At 53.6% G+C, this 27,933-nt stretch overlaps 1 protein-coding gene across 1 annotated transcript; it reads right to left on the bottom strand.

Moving 5' to 3' along the window:
* Window positions 1-121: 121 nt before the first annotated feature.
* Window positions 122-27,355, bottom strand: LAMB3 (laminin subunit beta 3). Its single transcript, XM_054395844.1, has 22 exons — window positions 27,307-27,355; window positions 26,466-26,620; window positions 16,352-16,466; window positions 16,136-16,209; window positions 15,451-15,633; window positions 14,994-15,057; window positions 14,294-14,469; window positions 13,543-13,663; window positions 12,770-12,958; window positions 12,521-12,676; window positions 11,712-11,908; window positions 10,251-10,362; window positions 9,424-9,796; window positions 8,792-8,952; window positions 7,217-7,425; window positions 5,980-6,183; window positions 4,842-4,986; window positions 2,799-3,006; window positions 1,611-1,752; window positions 1,079-1,255; window positions 671-824; window positions 122-258 (listed from the first exon to the last, which is right to left on the bottom strand). Exons 1-22 carry the CDS (start codon window positions 27,353-27,355, stop codon window positions 122-124), a joined length of 3,501 nt encoding a protein of 1,166 aa, XP_054251819.1.
* Between the last annotated feature and the right edge of the window lie 578 nt (window positions 27,356-27,933).

Genomic DNA, 27,933 nt, shown 5'->3' with positions numbered 1-27,933 from the left:
GTTTGCTAAAAATAGAGATACTGGGCATAGGAGAGCTCCATCTGGAAAGTGGGAGCAATAAATCCCTAAGTCAGTGAGTGCAGAGGAGGCAGGCAGTGCTGCTGGGGCACAGGCAGGTCACTCAGGAGCAGCTCCCATAGTAGGCAACTTGCTTGTTGATGGCATCTCGGATCCTTCCCACCTGCTCCTCCAGGCCTGACAGCCTGGCTGTCTTGGACATCAAAGCCTGGTTGCTCTCCTGAATCTCTGTCTGTAAAGCTGAGGAGAGAGGGCAGGAAAGGGTCATGTGAGGGATGTGGTCTGGTGGTGGTAGCTTAGCAGTAGTGGTGGGATTGGGAGCTCTAGGTGAGCAGCTGGACTTGATGATCTCAAAGGTTTCTTCCAACCTCAATAGTTCTATGTGATGACAGAACCACATAGATGGAAGAAGCCTCATGGTCATTATCCTCCCAGCATCCTCTCCTGCATAGCTTTGGTGGGGTGAGAAAAACCCAAACATCCTGCATTCTGCCTTCTTCCCTCCAAAAAACTCAACACAACTCTGAATCCTCCAGCACAGCACAGCCCAAATCCACATCATCCCACTGCCATCCTCATCATTGCTTCTGGCAGTCAAAAGCCCCTTCCCCAAGACAGGAGATGATCACAGTGAGATCACAAAGGCTCTTACTTTCCATCCTGAGCATCATGGCCAAAGTCTCCTCGAAGAGAGCCTGTGCCTGCAGGTCTATGCTCTGCACCCTGCTGCCCTGCTCTCCCAGGGCTGGGCTCTCTCCCAGCCTCCCCTTCAGCTCCACGTACATTTGCTTCACTTGTTCCAAAGCCTGTGAGAAAGCAAAGCAGCACAACAGGTAGGATCAGAAAACAGACTGGGGAAAAGGGTAGAGGCCCCATCCCTGCAGACATTCAAGATCAGCCTTGATGTGTCCCTGGGCAGCCTGGAGGTGCCCCTGCTGACTGCAGGGTTGTTGGGAAAGATGACCTTTGAGGCTCTCTTCCAACCTGATGTAATCTGTGACTCTGTGAAGCTGAGCATGGCTGTGGGCACCCCAGCCACGGCCATGCTGGAGCCTGGTACCTGCTGGGCACTCCTGGCCTGCTGGGCTGCCTCCTGGGCTGTCTGCTGCGCATCGTCTGCCCGCAGTCGGTTCTGGTCCACCCCACGCTGCAGCTGTGAGATCCTCTCCAGCAGCCCAGCCAGCTGGCCTGCCATGGCCTGCACATTCTTCTCAGCTGGACCCAGAACAGCCTCAATCTAAGAGCAGAGTGTTCCATGTTAGTGAGGAAATCACAGCCAAGCCCCACTCCCTCCTCCTGGCTTTCTCCTCCGTGCAGGAACCAACTGCACTGCCTGAGGGACCCAACACTGAGGTTTGGGCAGGGAATGGGGGCTGCTCTCTCCCAGAAGCACTGGGGCTGGCTCAGGGGACTCCAGCAGGGAGTATGAGTGGAGTTTGGATAAGCACACAAGTGAGGCACCGCAGAAAGAAGAGATTCTAACAGCAAAAGCTCTGCCAGATCCCATCTGCCAGCTGTGCTGGTGCAGGACTCTGGTTACCAAAGTGGGAGGTCTCAGTGTGGTCACTGGGAGGCTGCTCTGCATCACTCACTTCATCGACACGTTCCTGAATGAACCGAAGGGAGGAGCCAGAGCCCCTGATGGTGCCCTGGGCCTCCAGCAGCACCGTGTTAGCTCGGCGCAGATTCCCAACCACCTCCTCCACGTTCCCCTCCACGGCATTCGCACGGTTCCTGGGGAAAGGGGTGAAAGGGCCAGGAGTGAACCCAGAGAGCTGCATAGACTGGGGGCATGGGTGCAGAGGGAAAATCAGAAGCAAGCCAGGACTGTTGCTGAGAAGGTTGCAATCTCCCTCCCTCAAAATATTGCACTCAGTTTTGGGCTCCTCACTGCAAGAAGGACACTGAGGTGCTGGAGCAGGTCCAGAGAAGGACAATGAAGCTGGGGAAGAGTCTGGAGAACAGGGCTGGGGAGGAGCAGCTGAGGGAGCTGGGGGTGTTCAGCCTGGGAAAAAGGAGGCTGAGGGGAGACCTCATTGCTCTCTACAACTCCCTGAAAGGAGGCTGGAGTGAGGTGGGGATGTGGTGCAAGAAAAAGCATCGAAGGGAAAGCATGAACCACTGCACCAGCTCCAGTGAGGACCTTTCTCCTTGAGTTGGGGCTGTTCAGGCTGGATAAGGAAGCCCTCCATGGAAAGCCAGACCCCTTTGTCTCATCCCTTGCAGCAGATTCAGCAGGTGTCAGACACCAGCAAGCAGTTTACCTATTACCCAACTAACCTTCTGGCTGGGATGTTGCTGCAAGCCAGCATGTGACAAAGCAGATGCTCCAAATTTGCAAGGACAATCTGGAATTACTTTTTAAGGGATCATGGGATAATCCTCCCAACTTTCACCCAGAAAACAAGCAGCCCTCATCTCCTCATGCTCTCTTGTGCAACTGGGATGTAGGTCACCAACATCCAGTAGCAGCAAGGCAACCCTGCCATGTCCCATCACAGTGACTCAAGAGATAGAGAAGAGCCTCCATCACTTCTGGTAAAGACCTTCTACAACAGCAACTGCTCCTGGCAGCCAGATATTGGGGCAGCAGGGAGGTGCCTGTGGAGATGGCAGACTCATTCTTTTAGGCACTGTATGGACATAAGAAGATCCTGGCCAAAAGCTTCAGATTGTGCAAGTCAGTACCTCCAGCAGAGCAAGATTTCAACCCAAGAACCCCCACGTTCGCTCCAGCTGAGTGATCCTCATCTGCCAAGAGTCCTTGAACCTCAACCAACCTGGCTTGTTCTGCTTCCTGCTGAAGCTGCTTGGCCTTGGCCATGTCCTGGGCTGTCTGGGCCAGGACACTCTCTGGGCACTGCAGCTGAGTCACCAGGTTTTGGATCTCGGTCATTTTTCTCCGCACCGCGGCAGCATCCGTGGGGAGCCGCAGGGACAGAACTGACTCACTGATTTCCTGGATGGTGGTGGGGTCCAGGTCCTTGTCTGGGGAGCAGACACAGTCAGAAAGAGGAAAGGAGGGACAAGGGCAGCTAGCCATGCACCCTGAATTTGACCCCCTTGAATCCCACACAATTCTCATTCACACCAGCAAAACTTCCAGGAAAGGACCAACACAAGACCTTTAACGTGGCAGTGAGGACGAAAATCCCAGAATGCCAGCTTGGAAGGGACCCCAAGGATCATCTGCTCCAACCTTTCCAGCTGATGGTGGAGTTGAAATGAGCTGGCCCAGCACCCTTTTCAGCTGAGTCCTGACACTGTCTAGTGTAGGGGTCTCCACTGCTTCCCCTGGGAGATGATTCCCATTGCTAACTGTTCTCATGGGGAAAGATTTCCTTCTGGGTCCCAGAGGGAATCTCCCCAGCAGTATCTTGTCCCCATCATCCCTTGTCTTTGCCATGGGATTCCTTGTAAAATGAGAGTTTCCATCCTCCTGGCAGCCACCCTTTATGTCCTGGTCCATGGCAATAAGGTCTCTCCTAAGCCTTCTCCTCTGGAGGCTGACCAAACCCAGCTCTCTCAGCCTCACACCAGAGCACAGCAGGTAGCCCTCACTGAGCAGATCAGGTTGTGTTTCAGGACAAGCCTCCTTTTACTGCACAAACACAAGTTAATAAATCTGAAGAATCAGAGGCAGGCAGAGCCCAAGGGACATTAGCCCAGCGATTAGCTCAGTAGTATCTTCACTCATCATTAACACCAGGCAGCACCAAATGACCTGGTTTTCTTCCCCAGCTAATGCTCACGAGGCTCATTATGTTATTACAATCTGTCTGTGAACAATAAGTCATCCCAGTGGTTTGTAGGACAACAAAGGATTCCTCTGAGCAACAGCCTGCTCCAGAGAGGAGCTGCCTGTTTCGCCCTGCTCAGCGCCCTGAGCTCCTCTGCACCAGCCAAGGCCAACAGCAAACCCTCAGGGAGCAACAGACATGGGGATGGGTTTGCCCTCAAGCCCCATAGATGGCCCAAGGTTGAGATGACTCCAAGCAAGTCTGAGATGACTCCATGCTGTCCATGCTAAAGACCAAAGACCACCCACACCTCAGCTTTTCATTGCTCTTAGCTCAGCTCATTGGTTTAGAGATAATATTTGAGAGTGGTTCTTAGGCAGATGTTGGAGACCCCTCCAGTACCTGCAGGGGGCCTACAGGAAAGGACTTTTTGCAAGGGCTTGCAGTGATAGGGTGAGGGCAAATTGATTGAAGCTTGAGGAGGGGAGATTTAGACTGGAAATTAGGAAGAAACAATGAGGATGGTGACACACTGGAACAGGTCTCCCAGGGAGGCTATGGTTTCCTCCTACCTAGAGGTGTTCAGGGCCAGGTTGGATGAGGCCTTGAGCAACCTGGGCTAGAGGAATTAGATGATCTTTAAGGTCCCTACCAACCCAAACCATTCTGTGAATCTAGGAAGCCCCACACACAGAAGGGCTAAGGCTGTGTGTACCTCCTGCCCCATGGACCTCACAGATGAGCTCCCAAAGCTCTTTGTAAGGGAGCAGGCAGGGTTTGCCCCAGGGAAGCTGACACAGACAACAGAGCTGGGATTAATCTGAGTCAATCTGAACAGTGTGGTTAAACCTGAGCCAAAGCACAGCTGCTGACAAAGCCACAGATTTGGATCCTGCTAGAAGGTCTTCTCTGGTTTCCAGAGGACACTGTCCCTACCTTGCTCTGGTAACACTCATGGGCAGGCAAACTGAGCATCCCAGAGCTTAACTGGGGTGAGCTGTCCAGCTGCACTGTACTCCCTGAAAAATCCCCTTTTCCATGCACACAGGGACCTGCACACACACACAGCTGCCACAGCTCCACCTGCCAAGAAGGTTCTGACTTGCTGGATGAACTTCTGGACACGTCTCACATCTCCTTCTATCTGGGTCCTGGTCACACTCATCTGCTCCACCAGCCGCCGAGCGCTGCTCTGGATCTGACTCACAGATGTCTCTGTTGCTCTGATCTGCAAACAGCAACAACACCCTGGTGGAGCCCTGTCCTCTTGGTCTGCAATGCCAGCAGCCTGACCTCACCTCTGAGTGAGCTGGGCAAGGCTCTTGGGTATGGTGCTGCTCCTCATTCTTAATACTGCCACCACTTTCAAGGGTTGTAAATCATAGGAGCCCAGAATCCCAGACTGGTGAGGGTTGGAAAGGGTCGCTGGAGATCATCCAGTCCAACCCCCCTGCTGAAGCAGGGCACCCACAGCAGCTTGGCCAGGATCACAATGACCAGGTGGGTTTGGAATCTCTCCAGAGAAGGAGACTCCACAACCTAAATGTTAAAGATTGAGGGCTGGATTTGCAAAGGAAGCCTTCAAAGAGGACAGAGCTGTTTAAAACACCTTAGAGACAGCTTTTGAATGACTTTGTGATCTTCCTTTATCTTTGCCAGCCCCCAAGAGGCTGCAGAAAGAAGCTGCAAAGCACTACCACACGTACTCAAGGGTAGAGGAGACAGAGCTGTGGTATCAGACAGGCTTCCACATCCCCAACCCTTCTGCCACTCTCATCCCAGCCCAGGAAGGGGAAAAGGTTTCCTCCTGGCACTCCCAGAGCCACTCATGTGCCACCAGCTCTGTGGCTGCTGCGCAGGGGGAGGCAGGACTCACCCAGCAGTGAGTCTCCCACTCACAAACTGAAGTTCTGAAGCTGCCCAAATGATCAGAGAGTCACAGAAGGGTGGAGGTTAGAAAGGACCTCTGGAGATTGAGTCCAACCTCCCCAGCACAGCAGATTCACTCAGAGCAGGTTGCCCAGGCTGGCATCCAGGTGGGTTAGGAATGGCTCCAGAGATGGAAACTCCACACCTTCTCTGGTCAGCCTGGTCCAGTGCTCCACCATCAAGTCTCATTGAGTTTGAAAGCGAGGGATGATCACAGCTTGCTCTCCACAGCTGTCCCCCCAGGCTCCAGAGGGTCCCAAAGGACACCAGAGGGCTCACTGCCCACACTCACCAGCTCTGCTGTCTCCCGGAGCCTAGTGCTGAGGCTGCCCAGCTCCCTGGCAGCTTCCCCAGCCGTGGCCACAGCCCCATGGGCCAGAGGGAAGATGCCATGGCAGAGGTGCCCATCCCTGCAGCTGCTGCTGTTGTCCCTTGGGCACAGGAGCTCCTCACACCGGGCTGGTGTGCAGGTCTCTGCTCGGAAGCCACCACAGATCTGGAGAGGGAGAGAGCAGAGGAGCAGTGAGGGCACTCCCTCCCCTCACTGGTGTGACCTCAGTACCCTAGGGGAGCAAACCAGGGGCCAAAGCTTTGACAGGCCCTTGCCAAGGAGGACTTGACACACTCATGTTGTGGGAGCTGTGCATGAGAAAAGGGATGGAGCCAACCCACTCCAGTGGGACTGAATGATGGAGACCATGAGTGTGCCAGAGCTGTGTGCAGGGCAAAGCTGAGTGCCCTACCTGAGACAGCAACACAAGGCTGGCATCTCCTCACCACCCCAAGCTGGAGCAGAAACAGAAGCTAAACTTCAGTGGCTCATGAAGAGGAACAGAGCACATCTGCATGGAGCAGCAGCTCATTTCCTCTCAGGACAGCAACTCTTCCCCTCCTGGCAGGGGAATTCTGTCCAACCTGTGCAGCTTGCTTTGGGAGAAGGATGAGAAGCCCCTAGGCATCAGTGGTTTTAATTGCATGGTATCTTCTGGAGTTTCCACCCACCAAAGAGTCACTGCAGCAGGGGCCCAGCCAAACCCAGAGCCAGTGCAGGCACCAGCACAGCCTGGGTGCTCAGGAATGTGTTGATGCCCTGAAAAGCAGAGAGGGGAGGTTGGTGGTCTCCACAGCAACCATGCATTAGGAGACACTGAAATGGATCTCCATGGCAATAACAAAGCAGAGAAGGAGAAATAAAAGAAACCTCATCCAGAAATTAAGTGAGGCTTTGAGAGAAAAGAACTGACACATGCAAGAGTCCCCAGAGGAAAAAGTGTGTGCCTGGGAGGAGGTGGTGGGCAATCCTTTGCTGTCTGTGATGCTCAGGCAGGAGATACTCAGACAGTTTTCCACTGATGTCCCAAAGTAGCTTAGATGCCATTTATGTGTCTCTCTGCACAGAAACTTTGTCCTGCCATGCTGGACTGTTTGAGGAAAGATGCAAGACTGCAGGGAGGCTTCTCCTGAGCACTACAGGAACCTCTTGAGAACCAGACATGTGGGGAAGTCAGGAAAGCACTTTGCATCCTCACCTTATTTATGACAGGGGTCAGGTTGGGGGATGAGGCCATCTGCCCCTTCATGGCCAGCAGCTTGGAGGTGGACTCAGCCAGCCCCCCCTCCAGTCCCACAGCACTCCTGCGGCTCTCCCGGGCCTCAGCCAGCAGCCTGGAGGCAGTGGTGACCATGCTGCTGGCATTGCTGGATGTCTGGTAAGCAGATCTGATTGTCTTCAAGGCTCCTGCAGGAATAAAACCACTAAATGGCACAAAACGCCTCCATGACTCATAACTGCAGCAGAAGAACCTGAAGTGAAGACATTGAGTGTACCCTAGGAGAGGATGTGCAGAGAAGAGCAGGACACAGCAGAGGATTAGTCACTGTGCAGCACAAAACAGCTCCTTCAGCCCCAAATGCCTTCCAGCTCCCCCTTCAGAGCTCTGCTGAAGGACCCAGCTCTGGGCTGGGGTTAAAAGACTGACACAAAAGCAAGATGATGTCCACGTGCAGCCCAGAGGGGATTTGGTGGGGCAGGATGGGGCTTTCAGAGCCCTTTCCCTGGCTCTTGGGCAGGCCCCACCATTCCCTTCCAGTGCAGCCTAGGAGGAGAGTGGTGAGGAAGTGGAGCTATCCGTCATAGAATCACAGAACCACCACAGAATCATCATCCACCTGGCTGGAAAAGATCATCGAGTCCAACCATAACCTAACATAGGTGTTTAAGGCCAGGCTGGATGAGGCTCTGGCCAGCCTGATCCAGTGTGAGGTGTCCCTGGCCATGGCAGGGGGGCTGGAACTGGATGATCCTTGTGGTCCCTTCCAACCCTGACTGATTCTATGATCTCCCTGCACACAACTGCTTGGCCACATCCCTCAGCACCTCATCCAAAGGTCTAATCTTCAACACCTCCACCAGGGATGGTGGCTCCACCAGCTCCCTGGGCAGCCTGTTCCAGCCCCCAGTGAGCCTTTTGGTGAAGAAATTGTTGCTAACATCCAACCTAACCCTGCCCTGCTGCAGCTGGAGGCTTGCTTGTGTCCACAGCCCGCACGTCCTCGTCTGGCCGAGCTGAGAGCTGCAGCACAGAGCAGGAGGCAGCAGTGAGATGCTTGGAGAGGAAGAGCTGCAGCAGGGCTGGAGCTGCAGCCCACCACCAGTGCTGGCTTAATTAGCTCTTCTCCTGAGCTCCTGACAGCCTGGCTCCCTTCCCCACCCCTCCAGCCCCTCCATCTGTGCACCACCTTCATTATCCCAGCTTGCTCCTGGGTTTGGTGACATATTCCCAGTGGGATTCCCCTCTCCCCACCACTCCCCAGCAGTGGAGTTAGTGCTGGCTGGGGGCCAAGAATGTGGTGCCCATTGAATGTGCCACCCTGCCCAAAAAGCTTGGAGCAAATATCTTGATAGCAAGAGGTCCTGGGTCCCACCCTGGAGGCAGAAAGTGTTCCTCTCCGTGGGGAGGGAAGATCTATTGGCTGCTCCTAAGCTGCCAGCACGTTAAAAGCTCCATCTCATCCACACAGCTGGTGGGAAACCATCAGGCACAGTCAGGATGAGGTAAATTAATGGCTGCAAATTAAGAGATATTACAGCTGCAGCACTGTACCTGACAGATCTGTGCTGTGGCTGCTTTCAAGCTGGCTCTTCTTGCTTTGGTACTGGGTGTTAGTGATAAACAAGCTGCTGTTGAGGGCTTCCAGCTCCCGTGATAGAGAGGCAGTCTCATCCCGAAAATGATGGTCAGGATTTATGCCTTGGACCTGCTCTCTGGGGAAGGAAAGGCAGAAAATGTGAATTCAAGAGGAGAGCAAAGCACCAGCAGACAGAGCAGGGCTCCTCTCTGCTGGGACACTGCCAACACCCAGCGAAGAGGCACTTCTGAGCCCACAGAGCTGATGGCAGAGGACACTCCATGGCTTTTCATGGTTTGCAGAGGTGGCAGAGAGCAGGGCTGGGCTACAGCTCTCCCACACCAGGCCAGCTTGCAGGACTGTGCCCATGAAGGGACCACACACCCATGAAGGGATGCCAATCACCCAGGGCCTGTCCACAGCCTCCTGCCTCCACAACAGTTTGCACAATCCTCTTGCATCCCTCATGAGCAGAGCAAGATCTTCAGGTGCAGAAAGAGCAGAACATGTGCAAGCAGCTCAGCGTGCCAAGCAGAGTGAGCACACACGGAGCCAGCCTCTCCTCCCAGCTAAGGAATGCACTCCCTAAGCAGCACCCATCCCTCACCTGATGGCAGTGAGTGCCCTGTCCACCTGGGCCAGGCTCTGCTCTGTCACAGAAGAGTGGCCGAGGAGACCCTGTGCCCGCTGCACGTTGCCCTCTGCCTGCGAGAGCCGGGGGCCGAGGTGGGACGCCCCAGTCCCAGGGGGCAGATGTGAGGTGGAGTTGCTGAGGCCAGCCTGGCGCAGGAGCAGGCTCTGGATATCTCCATCATAGGTGTGGAAGCAAGGGTGGCACAGCTCACAGCCTGGGTAGGTGCTGCAGTGGCCACGCTGGCACCGGTCGCAGCGGGCACCCGTGACGCCCGGGCGGCAGAGGCACTGACCACTGCTCTTGTCACACCCCACGTCCTCTGTGCCCTGGAAGTCACAGTCACACTCTGGGTGGTGGAAAGGGGAAGAAATACAGAGGTGAAACCCAGTGAAAGGGAGAGAAAACCCCCCACAATTTTTATTTATGTTTATATTCCTCTCTATATAAAACCAGCTCCCGCTAATGGGACACCAACATGATCTGAGGCCCAACCTCATCCCCCAGCCCCTGCAGCATCTGGGAAGAAGGTGGCATGGGCAGAGCAATGGGAAGAGTCTCCAAGCCCAGTTGCTTGCTCAGCTCCTGAGCCTGCAGAACCAGACCAGCATGGCCAAGGAGCTCGTTCAAGGCTACCAGGAGGGGACTGGTGGATACCTGGAGATGGGAATGAACTGGGAGAACCTGCTCCAGAAAGGACATTTCTCTTACCAAGCAGCATGGGAAATACTGATGTGAGGACACAGGCAATGTGATGTTGCCCAAATAACCCCTGATGCCAAGGTGAAATGGGTGCTCCTTACCTGTGCACCTTCCCCAGGCATCTCCATAGTGTCTGTCTGGGCAGACCTGCTCCTGCATGGCAGAGCACGTCCTTCCCGTGAAGCCTTCTCTGCATGGACACTGTCCTGTGAACTGAGGAAAGACAAACATCAGGGAGAGCCAGCCCTGGGTACCTGCCTTAGAAAAACCTCCCTCAGCTGCTCTGGAGCACTAAAGCCAGGACAGGGAGCTCTGTGTCACAGAATCATCATAGAGTCAAGGAATGACCTGGTTGGAAAAGGCCTTAAGATCGAGTCCAACCATAAGGCCAGGCTGGATGAGGCTTTGAGCAGCCTGGTCTAGTGGAAGGTGTCCCTGCCAGTGTCAGGAGGCTTGGAACTCGATGATCTTTAAGGTCTCCTCCAACCCAAATCATTCTATGAATCTGTGAATAACCTAACATCTCCCTGTACACACCTGCTAGACCATGGCCCTCAGCCCCTCATCCAAACACACGGACAACCTCCTCTGCCCAGCCTGTGCCCCAGAACATGCCCGTGCTGCTCGTGCCAGGCTGAGGCTCAGCCAGGGACACCCAAGCAGCCTCCAAACAGCCTCCAAACAGCCTCAGCACTGCAGAGCTGAGTTCTAAGCTTTGGTTCAAAGACAAAAGGAATCACCCACAAGCAGCTGCTTTGGGTTCTCAGGTCTCCTCCTTGCACTGAGCTCATTTGGAACCTGTCTCTAGCTCTCAGAACTTGTCATGGTTTTATTATCTTTTTCCATTTCACTTCAATTTTCCCAGCTGTCCCTCAAGCCTGAAGTGACACGCACGCTTTTCACTGACAAATGAGGATCATTAACTTGCCTTGCCTGCATGAAGAGGTCTCATTAGGATTTCCTTGCTAAATACCAGGCCTTTTAAAATGCCTTCATCTTGCCTCAATAATTACCACCTCCCTTCATTTTCCTCAACAGTCTGCCAGAGTTTTCTAGGAAATGGGAAAAGGCAAACAAGAGCTGGAGGTGCCAGGGAACGCACAGCCCTTTTTTGTGGAGGCTCCCACAGATGGGACAGGATGACAGAGCCCCCCAGCAGATGGTTTTGATGCTCCAAGAGAGACCCAGTGTGGTGGTGCCCAGCAGAGATGCAGCTCTGGTGGCTGGGACAACCTCAGCTGTGCAGCTTGAGCCCCACCCCTGCCACCAGCAGTCCCTCACAGCAGCAACCAAGGATTCGTAGTTTCACAGAATGGTTTGGGTTGGAAGGGACTTTAAAGATCATCCAGTTCCAACCTCTCTGCCATGGGCAGGGAGGGACACCTCCCACCAGCCCAGGTTGTTGAAAGTCTCATCCAACCTGGCCTTGGCACCTCCAGGAAGGTGACATCCACAACCTCCCCAGACGACCTGCTCCATGGATGAAGGGAGGCAGGGAAATGAAATACTGCTGAAATGTGCAGGATCTGCTCTGAGGACACTGAGGGTGGGCTGGGCAGTACCTGGTTGCACTGGGGGCTGTGGGAGCCCTGGGGGTGGCAGCCACAGGCCTGGCAGCCACGGCCACTCTCCAGCTCCCAGTGCCCGGCGGCGCACTGGTCGCAGTCGCTGCCCACCACGTTGGGCAAGCAGAAGCACCTCCCAGACTCATCGTCACAGGGCATGTCCTGCCGTGTGCCCAGCACATTGCAGCTGCATCCTGAAATGGAAAAGGTTTTGTTACACCAGAAATGAGTGCAGAGCACCAGAGCCCAGCTTCTCCTGAAGCCAGGTGCTAAGAAGGGCCTTGCAGCCACCCCCAGATGAGCTCTCCTGCTCTCCCGCATCTGGGAGGCTCTCAGAAAGGGGCTACAGTCCTTCACACCCCCAGAATCCACCTCCCCTGGGCTTTGTGTCAAGCTTATACTCAAGACAAGCCACAAAGAGCAAACAAGTTTGATAAACCTCTACAAAATGAGCCTTTGGCTTGGAAATCCCAAATCATAAAATCATAGAATGGGTTGGGTTGGAAGGGACCTTAAAGATCATCCAGTTCCAACCCCCCTGCCATGGGCAGGGACACCTCCCACCAGCCCAGGCTGCTCAAGGCCTCATCCAACCTGGCCTTGAACACCTCCAGGGAGGGAGCAGCCACAACCTCCCTGGGCAACCTGTGCCAGTGTCTCCCCACCCTCACTGGAGGGAATTTCTTCCTAATCTCCAGTCTACATCTCCCCTCTTCAAGCTTACAAATCAAAGCTGGCTGGAAACAGGTCCCTTCCAGAGCCACTGAGGATGCTGGGAAGCAGAGGCTGTCCCAGGGTGTACTCACTGTGGCACCCCACGGGGTTGGCATTGTCCAGCTGGGCAAAGCCTGGCTTGCAGAGGTGGCAGCGATCCCCCTGCACGTTCTCCTTGCAGACGCAGTGCCCCGACAGGGGGTCACAGACGGAGCCTGGCACGGTGCCATCCGGGTCACACTCACAGGCTGCAAATGGGCAAGAAATGGCCTTGCTGAGGGGCAGGAATGGTGGTCAGGGGGGTCCAGGGAAGGAGCTGTGAGGGTCAAGAAGACACTCACGCAGACAGGCTTCAGGATGGGCCAGATCCTGCTGCTGGTTGCGAAAATAGTTCCTTTTGCAGCGCTCACAGCTGTTGCCTTCAGTGTTGTGCTGGCAGTTGTCACAGACTCCCCCACTCACCCCTCCGCTGGCACGGAACAGCTCCGGGTCAAAGTGGCACGAAGATGAGTGGCCATTGCAGTTGCACCCTAAAAGAACCCAGCAAAACATCCCAGTTAGCAGGGACATGTCCCAGTCAGTGCTGCAGCCATGCCAACCCCTCTGGCAGCGGCAGCTCTGGCACTAGAGGGTGCCTGTGTACCCTGCATGACACAGTGACACTGGCTAACTGCTCCAGGATCAAACTGGCACCAGTTGGGCAGTGTGGCCAAGCACTGGTGCAGCTCAGCAGCTGGCACCCCCCAGCTGCAGCCCCACAGAGCAAAGCCCAGCAGGTTGGGGTTGCATTTACAAAGAGACCTCTGCCAACATGCAGCCACTCAATGGGTGCTAGCAAGGGCTTGGAGCTCTCTGCTGCTGAGGGGAGAGGGGAGAGGGGAGCAGGGAGAGGGGAGAAGGGAGAGGGGAGAAGGGAGAGGGGAGAAGGGAGAGGGGAGAAGGGAGAGGGGAGAAGGGAGAGGGGAGAAGGGAGAGGGGAGAAGGGAGAGGGGAGAAGGGAGAGGGGAGAAGGGAGAGGGGAGAAGGGAGAGGGGAGAAGGGAGAGGGGAGAAGGGAGAGGGGAGAAGGGAGAGGGGAGAAGGGAGAGGGGAGAAGGGAGAGGCAGTGGCCATACTCTGGCACTCGTGGGGGTCACTGTCCTCAGCAGGTGCCCAGGGCCGGGCGTGGTAGAGGTCGGCACAGCGGTCGCAGTGGGGCCCAGCGGTGTTGTGCTGGCACACACAGTGCCCATGGACCTGCTGCAGAGACAATGCTTTACCTCCCCTGCATGGCAGCTGCTCACTTCAGAGCTCACCCCCCTGATGGCTTTCCAGCACAAGCCTGCCCCATTCCCTGCAGAGGGTTGAAGCTCCAGCGTTCAAACTGGGCTGCTGCAGCACCGAGGTCAGGCTGATCCTCACTCACAGTGGCAAAGGCAATTCTCACCACCTCTACGCTTCACCTGAGGGCAACCAGGCTCAAGGCAAAGCAGACAAGCACAAGCTGGGGACAAAAAAATCCCACAACAGCTAACTGCCTGCACTGACAAACCCTCCCAGGCAAGAAGGAGCCTTCCTAAACCTTCTGCATCTCCCATCCAGCCAAGATCCAGTGCTGGCAGGAGCAGCTTCCCAGCCTCTCACTTCTTCTGATGTCCCTCCACCTTCTTCCAAACACAGAAAAGGGCTTTACATGGGGGTAGCACAGGCTGCTGTCTCACAGCCAGCACCCCACTGCTGAGGCAAAAGAGGGCATCGCTTCCCCTGATGACAAACAGCCTGTGGTCATCCTGGCAAAGGCCTCCTGAGAAGGACTCCCTGGCTGCATAATGGAGCCTGGTAACACAGAGATGATCTTCAGGCTTCTCACTTGGTTGCAAGGCTCACCTCAGTGTGTGGATCTTCTGAAGGGCCACAGTGGTCGGCGTGGCCATGGCAGAAGCAGCTCCCCAGCACCTGCATCTCCGCCAGGGCATAGAAGGTGCTGGGCGAGTGGTAGCCCTGGTGTGGAACGTGGGGGAGCTCAGTGAAGTTGATCCTCAGGTTGGTGAATGGCCCCAGCTCTGTTGGGGACCAAGGACAGGTGTGAGGGGACATGCAGTAGGCACTGCAAGTGGTGTGGAGGGCTCGGAGCAAGAGACAGAGACATCAGCAGGAAGAGCAGCAGCAAAGACCAAATGCTGCTCCTTGACACCTCTGAGGCACCTGAGCAGCCATCAAACATGTGGCAAAAGGTCTGTGCTGAGCGCCTGCTCCCCTGCAGGGCTACTCCTGCTCAGCACTCTCTACCACATGGGGGAAGAACCATAGAATGGTTTGGGTTGGAACCCAAAGGTCATCCTGACCAACCCACCTGCAGTCAGCAGGAACATCCTCCACTAGACCAGCTTGCTCAGAGCCTTGTTGATCCTGACCTTGAATATCTCCAGGGATGGGGCCTCAACTACCTCCCTGAGCAACCTGTTGCAGTGTTCCACCACCCTCATGGTGCAGAACTTGTTCCTAACATCCAATCTAAATCTCTTCTCTGATTTCAAGCCATTGCCCCTTGTCCCTCTCTCAGATATGAAAGAGGCTGGTCACTTACTGTCAACAGTCTGGCTGTAGGAGGAAGTGATGGCAGATGCCAGGTCTTGGATGTTGAATGTCACCTTAGGAGGGAAAGACATAAGTTAAAAAGCAGGAAAGACAAGGAGCTCTCTTCTCACACTGTGAGCAGCAGGTGCTCTGGCCCTGCCTGTAAGGAACATCACTCCACACATGGAAAAGACTTCAGAGCTGCAGAGCATTTTGCAGGAGGACCAGCAGAACCCCACAAAGCACTGAGATCTTCCCTTCCAGAGGAGCAGGAATCCTCCTGAGGACTGCCCTCAGCAGCGCTGGGTATCCACAGCTCCATCCCCACCAGGTACAAGACATGCAAAAGCCTCCCAGGCCACCACGTTCCTGCAGCGCTCTGTAGACCACCCACCCCAAATGCCAGGCCACAGCAGGGGGAACAGGTACACACGGGGGGCCCTGCCACACGACCCCACAGATCCTACCTTGCCCCCATGCAGAGGGTGCCTCTGCAGCGCCTGGCACCGAGCATCCTGCCAGCTCTCGGGGGAGCCCTGGGGCACGTGGGGGAAGGAGGTGGCACAGTCAGAGGCCAGGTACTGGTAGACCTGCCAGGTCCTGCCAAAGTCGGAGGAGCGCTCGATCAGCATGGCAGCAGGCAGCGGGGACTGCAGGCAGGGAAAGAGGACATCAGTGAACCCCAGCCAGCTCCTACCACAGGGCCTGGGGATGCCTCTGCTCCTCCTCCTCTTAATCCCTCCAGGCTCAGGTCTCCACAGGCTGCTGGAGCAATCCCCTTCTCTGCAGGTTACCAACAGCTCCTGGGTCCCTCTGCTCTCTTCAGCCAGCCCTGCTGCAACTACGAAGTAGACCTCTGCACCAAGGAGACCTTCTCAGTGGGCAGATGTGGGACAGAAATTCACCACCCTAATGGTCCTTCTCCTGCCAAACACCCAAAGGGACAGCCATGAAACACAGGAAAGGAGAAGGGATGGGGACCCTCCTTCTTATGGTTGGACTTGATCTTAAAAGTTCTTTTCCAGCCTAAATGATTCTATGAGGAGCCCAAAGGGAGCGGTGCACTAAGATCTCCACATCCCACGGGGAGCCAGCAGGGCCCATCCACCATCATCTGTGACCTCCTCATGAGCAGAGAGGCTGCACACAAACCCTGAAGTGAAGCAGGATGCTGCTGAGCTGAAACGTCTGCTCCAGGTCCAGCTGCAAGGACACGGGGTCAGCACCTGCAGGCACAGGAAAAGGAACAGCTCAGCTGCCCATCCCTTCTCTCCTTCCAACCTATGGAGCTCAACACCTCCTCCTCTTCCCCTCATGCTGTCTTTTGCTAGGAGCCCAGAGCTGAGGTGTCCCAGGGGTGGTACTCACGGTTCTGGGACTGCCACCAGCGCGCATGCCCGGCCGAGGACAGGACGTTCTCCACACGGTGCCCGTTGTAGGAGTGAGGCAGCCGTGAGTCACACCTGCAGCATCTCACACTCCACTGGAAGAGAAAGGGGGGTGGGAGTGACCACTGTGTCCAGCTCTGGGAGTGACCACTGCATCCAGCTCTGGTGCCCCCACAAGAAGGACATCGAACTGTTGGAGCAGGTCCGGAAGAGACCATGAAGATGACCAGAGGGCTGAAGAATCTCCCCTATAAGGATAGGTGGAGGGAGCTGCAGCTGTTCAGCCTGGAGAAGAGAAGGCCCCAGGAAGACCTTAGAGGAGCCTTCCAGTACCTGAAAGGGGCTACAGGATAGGTGGGAAGGACTTTGGACAAGGGCTGGGAGTGACAGGACAAGGGGCAATGGCTTTGAGCTGGGATAAGGGAGACTGAGACTGAAGATTAGGAAGCATCCTTACAGTGAGGGTGGTGAGACACTGGAACAGGCTGCCCAGGGAGGCTGTGGATGCCTCCTCCCTGGAGATGTTCAAGGCCAGGCTGGATGAAGCATTGAGCAGCCTGGGTTAGTGGGAGGTGTCCCTGACCATGGCAGGGGGGTTGGAATTAGATGATCCCTTCCAACCCAACCCATTCTATGATTGTCCTGGCTCAGCTGGGGAGGGAAGGACCCCGCTGTAGACGCTGGGGGCAAGGGGTCCAAGTGCCCAGGAACAAAGGGCATGGGTACAGCTGGTTCATTAGAGACCCAGAGAACTGCCATCAATAAGATTAAGGACACCCAGCAGTCAGTGGTTCCATCCACACCCCATTAAAGAACACCTCTGGGGGGTTTTTGGTCTGAAAGCTAAAACAAATCCACTTTGGACTAAACCACAGCTTTGGCAAAGCAGCAAAAATGTCCTTTTGGAAGCAAACCCCCTTCTCCACAAAGACAACACTGAACAGAAAGCTCTTTGCAGCTCTTCAGGCCCGGTTTGCCTTTTCCACACAGCCAGGAGGGGTTTGGCTGCCTGAACAGAAAAGCCTTTCTCTGGTGCCCAGCAGCCCCCTGCGCTCTCCCTGGGGAGCAGGGCAGAAGCAAACAGCTCAGCAGGAGAGAAGTCAGCGGGTGGGAAGTCGAGCAGCTCAAAGTTCAGCCCTTCACTTGAGCAAGTTCCTCAGGCTGCAAACAGAGAAGTGGCACAGGGAACGTGGTGCTGGGAGAAACCCAGGTCCCTGAGGAGCAAACAAATACCCAAGACCTGACTCTCCAAGCAACGCGCCGGGCGGCCGCCGAGATGGGGCTGCAGGGGACGTGCAGCACATGGGCAGGCTCAGGAATGTGCAGAAAGCAGCAGGGGAGAGATTGAGCAAGAGATGGAAAGTGAGGAAGGTGCAGGTACCAGCCAAAGCGAGAGGCTGGAATGGGTTGTCCAGGGAGGTGGTTGAGGCTCCATCCCTGGAGGTGTTTGCAGCCAGGCTGGATGAGGCTCTGGCCAGCCTGATCTGTGTGAGGTGTCCCTGCCCATGGCAGGGGGGTTGGAACTGGCTGAGCCTTGTGGTCCCTTCCAACCCTGACTGATTCTAAGATTCTGTGACTGACAAGCAGAGCAGGCAAGGACCACCACAAAAGGAGTGCAGACACTCAGGTGAGGCCAAGGTGAGGCAAGACATAGACTCAGAGAATCATCTGGTTGGAAAAGATCTTGAGATCATTGAGTCCAGCCATGACCTAACATCTCCCTGCACACCACTGTTAGACCCTGTCCCGAAGCTCCTCATCTGAACGTCTCTTAAACACCTCCAGGGATGACGACTTCTCCAGGGGGTGTTGAAATAGCAGGTGAGGACAGCCCACAGGGACAGGAGAGACCCTGTCTGAAGCACTCAGTACCAGCCATGCTCAGTGGGGCAAACACAACTGGCTGCAGAGGCCACCAGGAAGGGAAAGCTGGTGCTGGTGAAACAGAGAGGAAGAGCAGATCCTGCTCTCTAGAAAGGCTTCTGGGGCTGCCCAGCCAGGCAGGCAGAGTTGTTCAATTTATGGGGAACACTGCCCCAAAAGCTAAAGTGATGTGAAATATTTCAACTGGAAATTAAAGCTGTTGGTGGCCTGAGCAGTGAAGTGTCCTCCCACATGGACCAGTGGGACTTGCACTCCACACCAGCACGGCCCAACACCTGAGAAACTGGGCAAGATCAGGAAGAGGGTTTGCTAGGGATGGCAGGCTCAGAAAGGTCATCCTGGAGGGAAGGGAGTTTGGGGAGAGGTGATGAGTGTTTCTGGCACAAGGTCTGACAGCTGACACTGGGACAGCAATGAGATACCCTGCTGCAAGTGCTGGCAGCCCCTGGGGTGGCATAATGTGACACCAGAGGAATGGGCATGCTTGGGACCCCAGTGATGAGATCAGCTTTCTGTGGCAGAGCAGAGACAAGAAGCACTTTACACCTCGGTGCTAAAAACCTCCCCATCTGATATTTAAATGAGCCAATTCTAACCCAGATGCTAAAGATGACCCTCCCCAAGAGCTGGGGTCAGGACAGAGCTGTGCCTCAAAGAGGAGATGGTGGCCAGCAGGCCACAAGTGGCACAAAGATTTCTGTTTTCCTCTCTGAAAGGTTCATTCATGGCTGACCCATCTTGCCTGGCTCCTGAAGCAGGCTCAGCTAAGCCAGCCAAGTCTCTTAGTCCTACAAAAAGGGACTTGGCTTCACAAGAACTACCTTCAGTTGTAAACCTAAATGAAAAATCATGGAAATCTGGTCCTGAATTACCTTTCTGCTTGCTCTCACAAGCCATAGCCTGGCCTTGCACTCATTGGTACCACAGCAGATGCAAAGCTGCCTGATGGTTCTCCCATGCTGATGCTCCAGGAGCAGATGGCACAGGGCAAGGTGGCAGCCAACAGATGTGAACTCAGACTGTGGGTTGGGTTTTGCTCCTAACAAAGCCCAGACCTGACTCTGCTCTGCCCCCAGGCCTGGGCACCCAGGGTACTGAGGAGAGATCCTCACTTTTAGCTGATCTGTTTCCATTATATTTTCTACAGTCTTTATGTTCTCTGTCTATAAATATCCAGAACAGGAGTTGCCCAACTACAATATTTATAACAATATTGCAAAGTAAGCAAACAGAGAATTCAAAGTATATAATCATGCAATTTCCCTGGCTCTACCAACTCCTCCTGGCTCTGCCAGCAAGAAATCAGAAATAATGGAGTTGGGTCCAGGCAGAAGAACTCATTTCAGATAATGACTACCAGCAGCAAATTGTCAGGGAGCTACAGGAATTACCTCCTGAAATAATCCAGGGAGCAATTCCCAATAACAATTAAACCCCACAACAGTTCTGAGTGTGATTAGCAGAGGGCAAGGGAGGCTTTCTGCCAGGGGAAAGGTTAATCTTGGCTAAATTCTTCATCAGGAGTGATTCACACACACTCATTAGGCCATTCACACAGGCACACAAGTGCCTCTAGCAGCTCCAAAGCCCTGTTGGCAGAGGAGCTGCAGCCACACTTAAAATGCAGTGCTAAGGAAAGCTGAAGCTTAAACTGTGTCAGACAGACCCTCCCCTCCCCAGGCAGCCTGGGAGCTGCAAAAAAACTCTTCTCCTATATAGATGTCTGTCTGTCTTTCTTTCTTTCCTTCTTTCTTCCTTTCTTTCTTTTTCTCTTTTTTTCTCTTTCTTTCTTTGGCTCTTTAATTAAGGCTAAAATTAACACTGGAAGCAAAATTCACTTCAGGTCCTTGTAGCCAGTTGTGAAACTCTTGTATTGCACAACAGGACTGGCCAGGACTGGCTGTGACTGTGGCTCAAAGTTCCTCAGGACAGAGAAGGGATTTACCAAAATTGCCATCACAGTGCTGGGCCAAGGGGAGGTCCACCAGAGCTAAGAAGCCTTTCTCCAGCTCTCCCCTTCATTCTTTACCAGCATAGCAACAGGCTCAGTGGACCCTCAGAGCTAGGCTTGCCTGGAGCAGGGCCATGGGACTATGTGACAAATGGAAATGATGAGTTCAGGGTCTAAGCTCAGTCATCAACCCCCAGGGCAGCCTCAGCACCGGCTCTCCAGACACCAAAGTCCCCAGCCCTGGTGCTGCTGCAGCAAAGAACTGGGATGTGATTGAGTAGGTTTGGGATGTGAGGCTGAAAGGGTCTATAGGAAGGAAAAAGAAGTTGTAAGCCTGCATGGAAACCACTAATCACCCTCTGTGCCTCCAAGCTACTCTTAAGAGTTACCCAAAATACAGGGTATGGAGGCTCAGAGATTAAAGGAAACTCATTCCAGCTTTCTGACAGGTAATTGATGAGGCAGTGAAGAGAGGAAGCTGGAGTGCTGACAATGAACAGAGTCATGGCTTAGAATTAAGTAGGAGGGGGAAAGAAAAAAAAAAAAAAAAGAAGGAAAAAAAGCCCATCAACAAACCCCAAGAAACCAAACCACCCCCAAATTATGTAGAGGAACAATCAGGTATTGTAAAACTTGCCCATCCCATCCTTGGGACTCTCTCTGCATGGTGCATGCAGGGACACAGGGACAGACCCAGCCCTCTTCCATGGGCTCTCTGCAGCTTTGCTGCAAGTCCTTGCTGCTCTCCTGCTCTGACCTTGTGAACCTCTGAGCAGCCTCTCATGCCTCCCCGCTCATGCAGGGGCAGAAAAAACCTCAAACAATTTTAAGCTGATGGCCTCCCACCAAAGTATTTTAAGTAGCTCTAGCTGCCATTTTAAATACGAGTAGAGAGCCCTTGAAATAAAACCTCCTGGCATAGGTGCACAACCCAAAATAAACTGGAGTTATTCATCAGCAAAAATGGAAAGCTGCTTCTCTCCAGTCATGAAATGAAAACCTTTCCTAGCTGTGGAGCCCTTGGTGGTGCTGTGCTGAACCCAGCTTGGTGTCAGCCAGAGGCACTGTGTCAGTCAGGCTCCTGGCACCCAGCCTCCCATATGGGAGCCCTGTGGGGGGCTTGCACAATGGATATTGTATAGGGACAGCAATTCCTGCTCTGAGTTTATTTAGGGACAATCTGGAGAGCAGTGGGAATTTAGATGGATGCAGAGAGATGTAGAGTTACAGAAAACTTGGGGTGGGTAGCAAAAACAGACTTGCTGGAGCAGGTCCAGAGGAGGCCACAAAGATAAGAGGGCTGGAGCACCTCTGCTATGAGGACAGGCTAGAGAAGAGAAAGCTCCAGGGAGACCTTAGAGCTGCATTTCAGTATCTGAAGGGGACCTACAGGAAGGCTGGGGAGAGACTGTGGTGACAGGATGAGAGGCAACAATTTGAAACTGGAGCAGGGAAGATTTAGGTTGGACATCAGGAGGAAGTTCTGCACTATGAGGGTGATAAAACACTTGAACAGGTTGCCTAGGGAGGTGATTGAGGTCCCATCCCTGGAGACATTAAAGACCAAACTTGATGTGGCCCTGGGCAGCCTGCTCTAGTTGGAGGTGTCCCTGCTAACTGCAGCGGGGGTTGGACAAGATGACCTTTGAGAATCCCTTCCAACCCCATGCAATTATCTGTGAATAAGTTACCTTGGGAACAAAAGTACCTCTGAAAGCCAGGTTATGCAATCCTCAGTTCCCAGCCACTTCCATTCCCTGTTACCACCCAGCTATGCCAGGCTGGAGGAGCAGGGCTCATCCTCTATACATTTGCCATGGGAAAAGGCAGCAGAAGTTCCCCATGGTGATGTCATCATGGTTAAACTTCTCAGTGAGCCACTGGTATTTGCCAAACTGGGGAGTGCTTCTGTTGTGAAACAGGTCCCTCCTCTAAGCCATCACATCTAATGCCACATCCCTGCTTGCCCAGTCATAAGTGGAAAGTCAGCCCTGAGCTTCTGCTTGGAATACAGAGAGAGGGCTCTGCCCAACAAGCTTGGTTTTACCAGTGGCCCCCAAATTGAAAGGTGACAGCAGAGCTGGTGGAGAAGACACAAGCTGGACAAACATCCTGGCTACAGGGCTGAAGGAAACAGAATTCATTTCTCCTGCTTGCCAGTGAGCACGTGGGTGCCTCTTTTCCTCACCCCATCTGTTCTCACATCATCTCCCTCCCCCCCCCCCCCAGCAAAACTTCATTTCAAAGCTGCCAGGAGGCCGAGTCTGCAACACCCATCCTGCACCAGCCTGTCTCCACACACCCCCACCCAGCACCCAGGTCCTGGTGCCTCTGCAGCTTGCCTGCAAGGGGATGACGTGATGTCTCCCAGCATATGTGTCAGTTTGCAGTCGTGAGGAGATACAGAGAAGGGAGAAGGAGGGGAAAAAATGTGGGGAAAAGGCTTTTTCTTCTGCACATCCACTGCATGTAGGGGCAGATCCCTGCAGCAAAGAGCAGGGTGTGTCTGGATGCCAGAACAGCAGCAACTTGTGGCTGTTGATTTACCTCCAACAGGTCAGGAACACAAATCATTTGATGCAAACCCCTGACAGGATGAAGCAGCAGCCCAAACCAGAAGCCCTGCTGTGATCAGGGCATCACAGAGCTCTTGTGATCCCACCTGGCCACAGGTTTGCCATGATTTCATGGATGCATTTTCCTGTGTAAAAAGCTCAAGTTTGATGGCATGGGCCTGGAAAGCAAACAAGCTGGGAGGCAGAGGGGAGCTCAGCATGCTCTGCCCTGTCCCAACATGCCCAAGGCCTGCTGGAGCACTCAGCAGGCAGCGTGTTCAGGATCAGTGCTGAACTCCCTGCCTGGCTCATGCAGGTGGGCAAGCAGATGCCACCATCAGACAGCAGCAGCAAGGCAGACAGAGGCAACAGTCTTGCACATTTTCTCTTTCACAGACATTGGTCTGTATTTTTGGAAGCAAGGACGATTCAGTGCTGAGACAAGACAGAGAGAGATGCCACAGACCAAGCTCTGCCAGGCAGCTGCAGCCACCCACCTGTCAGCAGGAGCTGGAGCCCTCTTGCCAAGCTAGGAGCAACCCTGCCCGAGGGCCTCCCACTCCCACTAACCCATTCAGGGATTTCTCTGGTACCTCTCATCTCAGTTCCCCCCTGGGTGACCCATGTCACCAGGGCACAAGGGGTGACTAGCTGTGACTTCCCACCCTTTATTCTTCATACCCCATGAAAAGCAGGTGAAAGAAGAAAATCCTGGCCCTTGACCTTATGCAAACAACATTTTGGTCTCCAAAGCCTCCCAGGGCTGGGGTGTAAGGATCCAGACACACAACTGCTCCACTGTAGGACACAGGAATCAGCAGTGAAACACACACACAAGGACAGCCAACTTCACTCCTCTCTTCTCTTGTCTCTGGCCAAGGTTCCACAGTGACACATGAGGTGTTTGGGGTACCCTCCTAAATTGATAAAACAACCAGAAAAATCTGTAGCTGCTTCCTAGTTCTGAATGTGTCTTTAAGCTGAGATCCTTGCAGAAGCCTGGAGGAAAGAGATGCTCTGCCTCGGCCACCAAAGCAAAGAGCTGGAGGTGCTCACAGCTGTCACTCAGAAGGGCCAGGTCAGGCAAGGGGATTAGGAACCTGCTAATCCACATGAAAGCCACACCATAGCCTCCCTTGGCTAGAGCCAGGCAGTGTGAGCTTCTCCCTCTCCCTACCAAAGCTCTGTACTTAGCATTTAAATAAAGAGATGAGTTAACAGCTCCTTGAATTGCACCCTCAGGCAACCAGATCCTTTCCACACCTCAGCACCTTTCTAACTCCAAATCCCGGCTCACTTTCTTTTCCAATTTTATTTTCAGTTTCCCTCTTGCTTTTCCTTTCCCTGCTGAATGGAGAGCAGCCATTTCCCAAGCACTAAGTGACCTCCAAGCCAGACCATTGGTCGGTCTGCTTTCCACCCCTCGGCGCTTCCCTAACGGTGGCTGCAGTCCCCTGCGCTATAAATGGCCACACTGAGTCCCTCCTGGATTTCACTAGACTGAGCCTACAGCCAAGGAATGGAGCAATCAGTAGTGCAAAGTATAAAGGTTAGAGGGATTTGGAGCTGGAGCAGAGGCTGAAATCGAGTGAGTGACCCACCAGCATTGCAAAAGAGGAACCTTGGGGCCACCAGGGGCTGGCAGCGGGGCCAGACAGCATGTGCCCCACCGAGGGCACTGGCAGCCAGCAACAGCAACCCCTCATCCCATGCCCTCTGCTGAGACTGCAAAAGCCACTCCAAATTTGTACCTATTTGGCAACTAAATAAGAGCAAGACCTGCAACCCCAGAAAAAGAAGTCATAAAAGTCAAGAAGTTAAATGTGCTTACTTTTTTTGGTGACGGGAAGAGGAAAATTGAGTTCAGGGGATTCGTTTTTGCTAAAATTAGGGAAGTCAAAAAAAATGGGAGGGGAAAAAAAAAATTAGGAAATGCTGAAGGCATTTCTCCTGCAAAGAGAGGAGCTGGGGAGCTCCAAACTGCCATCAGCCATCAGAGCTGCAGAACAGAAATCAGGGTCCTCGAGGAATTTGCTCGCAGCAACGATGCCTCCCTCATTTCATAAAGCATCCTCTTCACATACATCTGAGGAAGCAAATCCCCCATTCCCAAAGCTAGGATTGGAGAGCCCAATTTACCTTACCAGTGTTAATTGTTCCATATCCCCTTTAATCCCGGTGCTTGTCAGGCAAAGTGTAAACCACATGAAAACTGAATCGTTTAGGGACTTAAAGCTAGAAGAGAGAGCTGCAGTCGTGCTCCTGTCCTCCTGCACAGCACCACCATGAGACTTCCCACCCTGACTCTGCTCCAAACGGATCATTTCTGCCCCAGGTGTGTCACAGCCATCAGGGACACTCAGGCTCCACTTCAAAGATTGCAAATGATGACACCTGAAAGCCCTTCAGGATGATCCCTCAAGGTCAAGCAATGACAATAACTAACTCACTCCAGCTGGTACTGGGACAAGCAGCTTAAATGAGGTCTTGCAGACACTCAACCCCTCCCTTCAAGTGAAAGTCACTGTCAGAAGTCAAGATTAAGAGAGGATTTCAGAGGTATGTTTATCTATGTTTTTCCTCTAGTACAACAGAAAGTGGGAAGAAAAGAGAAAATAATTAAGCCAGAGCAGAAATAACTGCTTGGTTTTTTTCCTGTCTGTGGGCCACACCACTGTGAGAAGCAGTGAGGGTTTGCTGGGGAGGTGAGCAAACCCTCCCCAGGGTTTTCTGCTCCCCAGGAGCAGAAAAACAGCTCCAGAAATAGTGAGTGGGAGCCTGCATGGAGGAAATACCTCAAGACCAAGTGTCAGCCTGGAAAACAACCTAAGATAGGGCAGATGCTGCAGCCAGCCCAGCACCCAGGAGGATGTGATGCTCACACAGGTCAGGGCCAAGGATCTGCTGCAGCTTTACCCCAGCCAACAGCTCCCAGCCATCCCAAAGGAACTAAAATCTCTCCTGCCCAGCAAGAACATCACCAGCTCCCACTATAAAACCACTTACTGCCACATCTTGGCCTTCAGCTTGAAGGGGAATTCAAACCAGAAGAAGGCTGAATCATTCAAGCTGGATGTCACTGCAGCTGGAGCTCTGCCATTTCCTCTCCTCCCCAGCATCTCTTCCAAGACCCTTTTTGCCTGTCCTGCACTGAACCCTCTCTTCCCAGGGCAGTTATGGGGTTAACATTGACAGACCAACAGAGAAAGGCTTTAGGAAGTGCTCACACCAGGGACTTCATCCCTGCAGCTCTGTACTCAGACTCCTCCACAAACTCTGATTTGGTGGCAGCTTTGGAACTGGGGATCTGCAGCTGGCTGAAACCTTATCTCTGGAGCATCATCTCCTGCCCCCACACAAGCAGCATAATTGAAAACAGTTGTTTGGTTCAGAAGCTTTTCCAAGTCTGTGAAAGACCTGAAATGTTCCCATTTTTAGCTTATAAACTAAAAAGTCTGAGGGTAGGAAAGCCTGGGATGTTTTGGATGGAAAAGCTTCCATTTTGACTCCAGTGCTTTGCTGCCCTTTCCCTTTCCACCATGTTCATGCTCAGCTCCTCTTAGGATGGTTCAAGGGGACACCACAGGCAGTGCAGGGACCCAACAAAACCTGAATATGTTAAACATCTCTGAAAGAGGGTAGGGATGATAGGGGTGGGTGATGACTTTAGTATCTACCCATGAGGTTGGGGAGGTGACACATACCTCTCCATGGGGTGTGCAGTAGGTCTCAGGCTTGGTAAGGCCACAGGTGGAGGAGGCCTTCAGGTCATGGGCTCGTCCCAGCAGGAGATCTCTGGCTGGAGGGTAGCAGGCACCCTGGGAGCAGGCTTCCTGTGCACCCAGCAGCTGTGGGACAGCTGCAACAGCAGGAAAACAGGACTTGGGGTTGTGTCAGGGAGGCAGACAGACAGAATCATAGAATTGTTTCAGCTGTAACAGACCTTTAAGATCATCAGACATAGCCATTATCTAATTCTGGTGCTAAACCATGCCCCTCAGCACCAAACGCATCAGCCAGCACATCTGCTGGATTGCACAGCAGACCCAACTACAAAGCCATGCTTGGGACAAGCCTACCAAATGCATCTGTCAAAAAGGACAAAGGCATTTTGCCCCTGAATCCCCTTTAATTTTGATCAGAAAAAGGCACTTTAGAAGTGTTTTGTACTGAGTTATTCCTGAAACTCTTTTCAGCGACCACCCCAGTGTCTGGGCTGCAGCAGGGATGCTCAGCTCCTGCTTCCTCATACTGAACAGCCCTGTTTGGTGTCCTCTGTTCACCTACACCCAGCCCAACAGCCACTGGCTGAGGACAGAGAGCAGCCTTCTGCCAAACACCAGCACCAGGATCAAACCCCAGTCTCCCAGCTGCTGCCACAACACTGCTCCTGCACAAAGCCTCCAAGCTCTTTGTCACTGGGGTTAGTGAAGAGCAGGGAGCTGGACTTGATGAACCTTATGGATCCCTTCCAGCATGAACTACTCTATGATGAGCAGTGTCTCTGTCTAGCCACCTTCCCCCCCATCCTTTCAGGAGCCTTACCCAGGAGGACAAATAATGACCACGGCCAAAGCTGACAGGGAGCCTCCATCCTGCTGAGGACACACCTAGGGAAGAATGCAGAGTGTGAGTGAAAAGGAGCAGAAAATGCCAGGCTGAAGCTCAGGCCCTTCACAATCCTTCTCAGTTTACAGGGAGATCATTTTAATTGATTTACAACAGAGTAACATGGGTGGAAAATCAATAGCCAAGGAGGAAAATCATCAGCTTGGGCTGAATTTGGTTTTAATGCACACAGAATCCCAGCTCCCATCCAGTTCATCAAGCACAAGCTTCTAAAGCACAGAAGAGACTTCCCTCTACCCCAGCACCACCTTTGGATCTTGGTGTTATTGCTGAGGTGAACCACAGCTCCCAGCACAGCTCCTGACACTCAGAGGAGCTGCAGTTTCTGACTGAGGACACTGAGAGAGCTGCAGCCCCCAGCCCCACGATCTGCCATGGGCAGGCAGCCAACGCCAAGTCACAGTGCATGGCTGAAAGGATGCTCCAAGGAGTGTCCCCACCCCCCAAACACCCCCAGCCGGGCTGCATTTTCTGCTCTCCAGCCCCACCCTTTGCCCTGCGATTCCAGAACGGATCCGAGACCAAACCTCACTCCATGCCCCA

Source organism: Indicator indicator, chromosome 35, assembly GCF_027791375.1.
Source record: "Indicator indicator isolate 239-I01 chromosome 35, UM_Iind_1.1, whole genome shotgun sequence".
NCBI classification, from domain to species: Eukaryota; Metazoa; Chordata; class Aves; order Piciformes; family Indicatoridae; genus Indicator; species Indicator indicator.
Note: the sequence above shows the minus strand (reverse complement) of the source record. Positions and strands in the feature narration are given on the sequence as shown.

Coding starts and splice junctions, on each gene's coding strand:
- LAMB3 (XM_054395844.1), bottom strand. CDS start 27,355: ATGGAGGCTCCCTGTCAGCTTTGGCCGTGGTCATTATTTGTCCTCCTG. Junction 12,677..12,769: donor CCATCCTGAAGCCTGTCTGC/GTGAGTGTCTTC, acceptor GCCCATTTGCAG/CCTGTGAGTGTGACCCGGAT. Junction 6,184..7,216: donor TGACCCCTGTCATAAATAAG/GTGAGGATGCAA, acceptor CTCCCTCTCCAG/ATCTGTGGTGGCTTCCGAGC.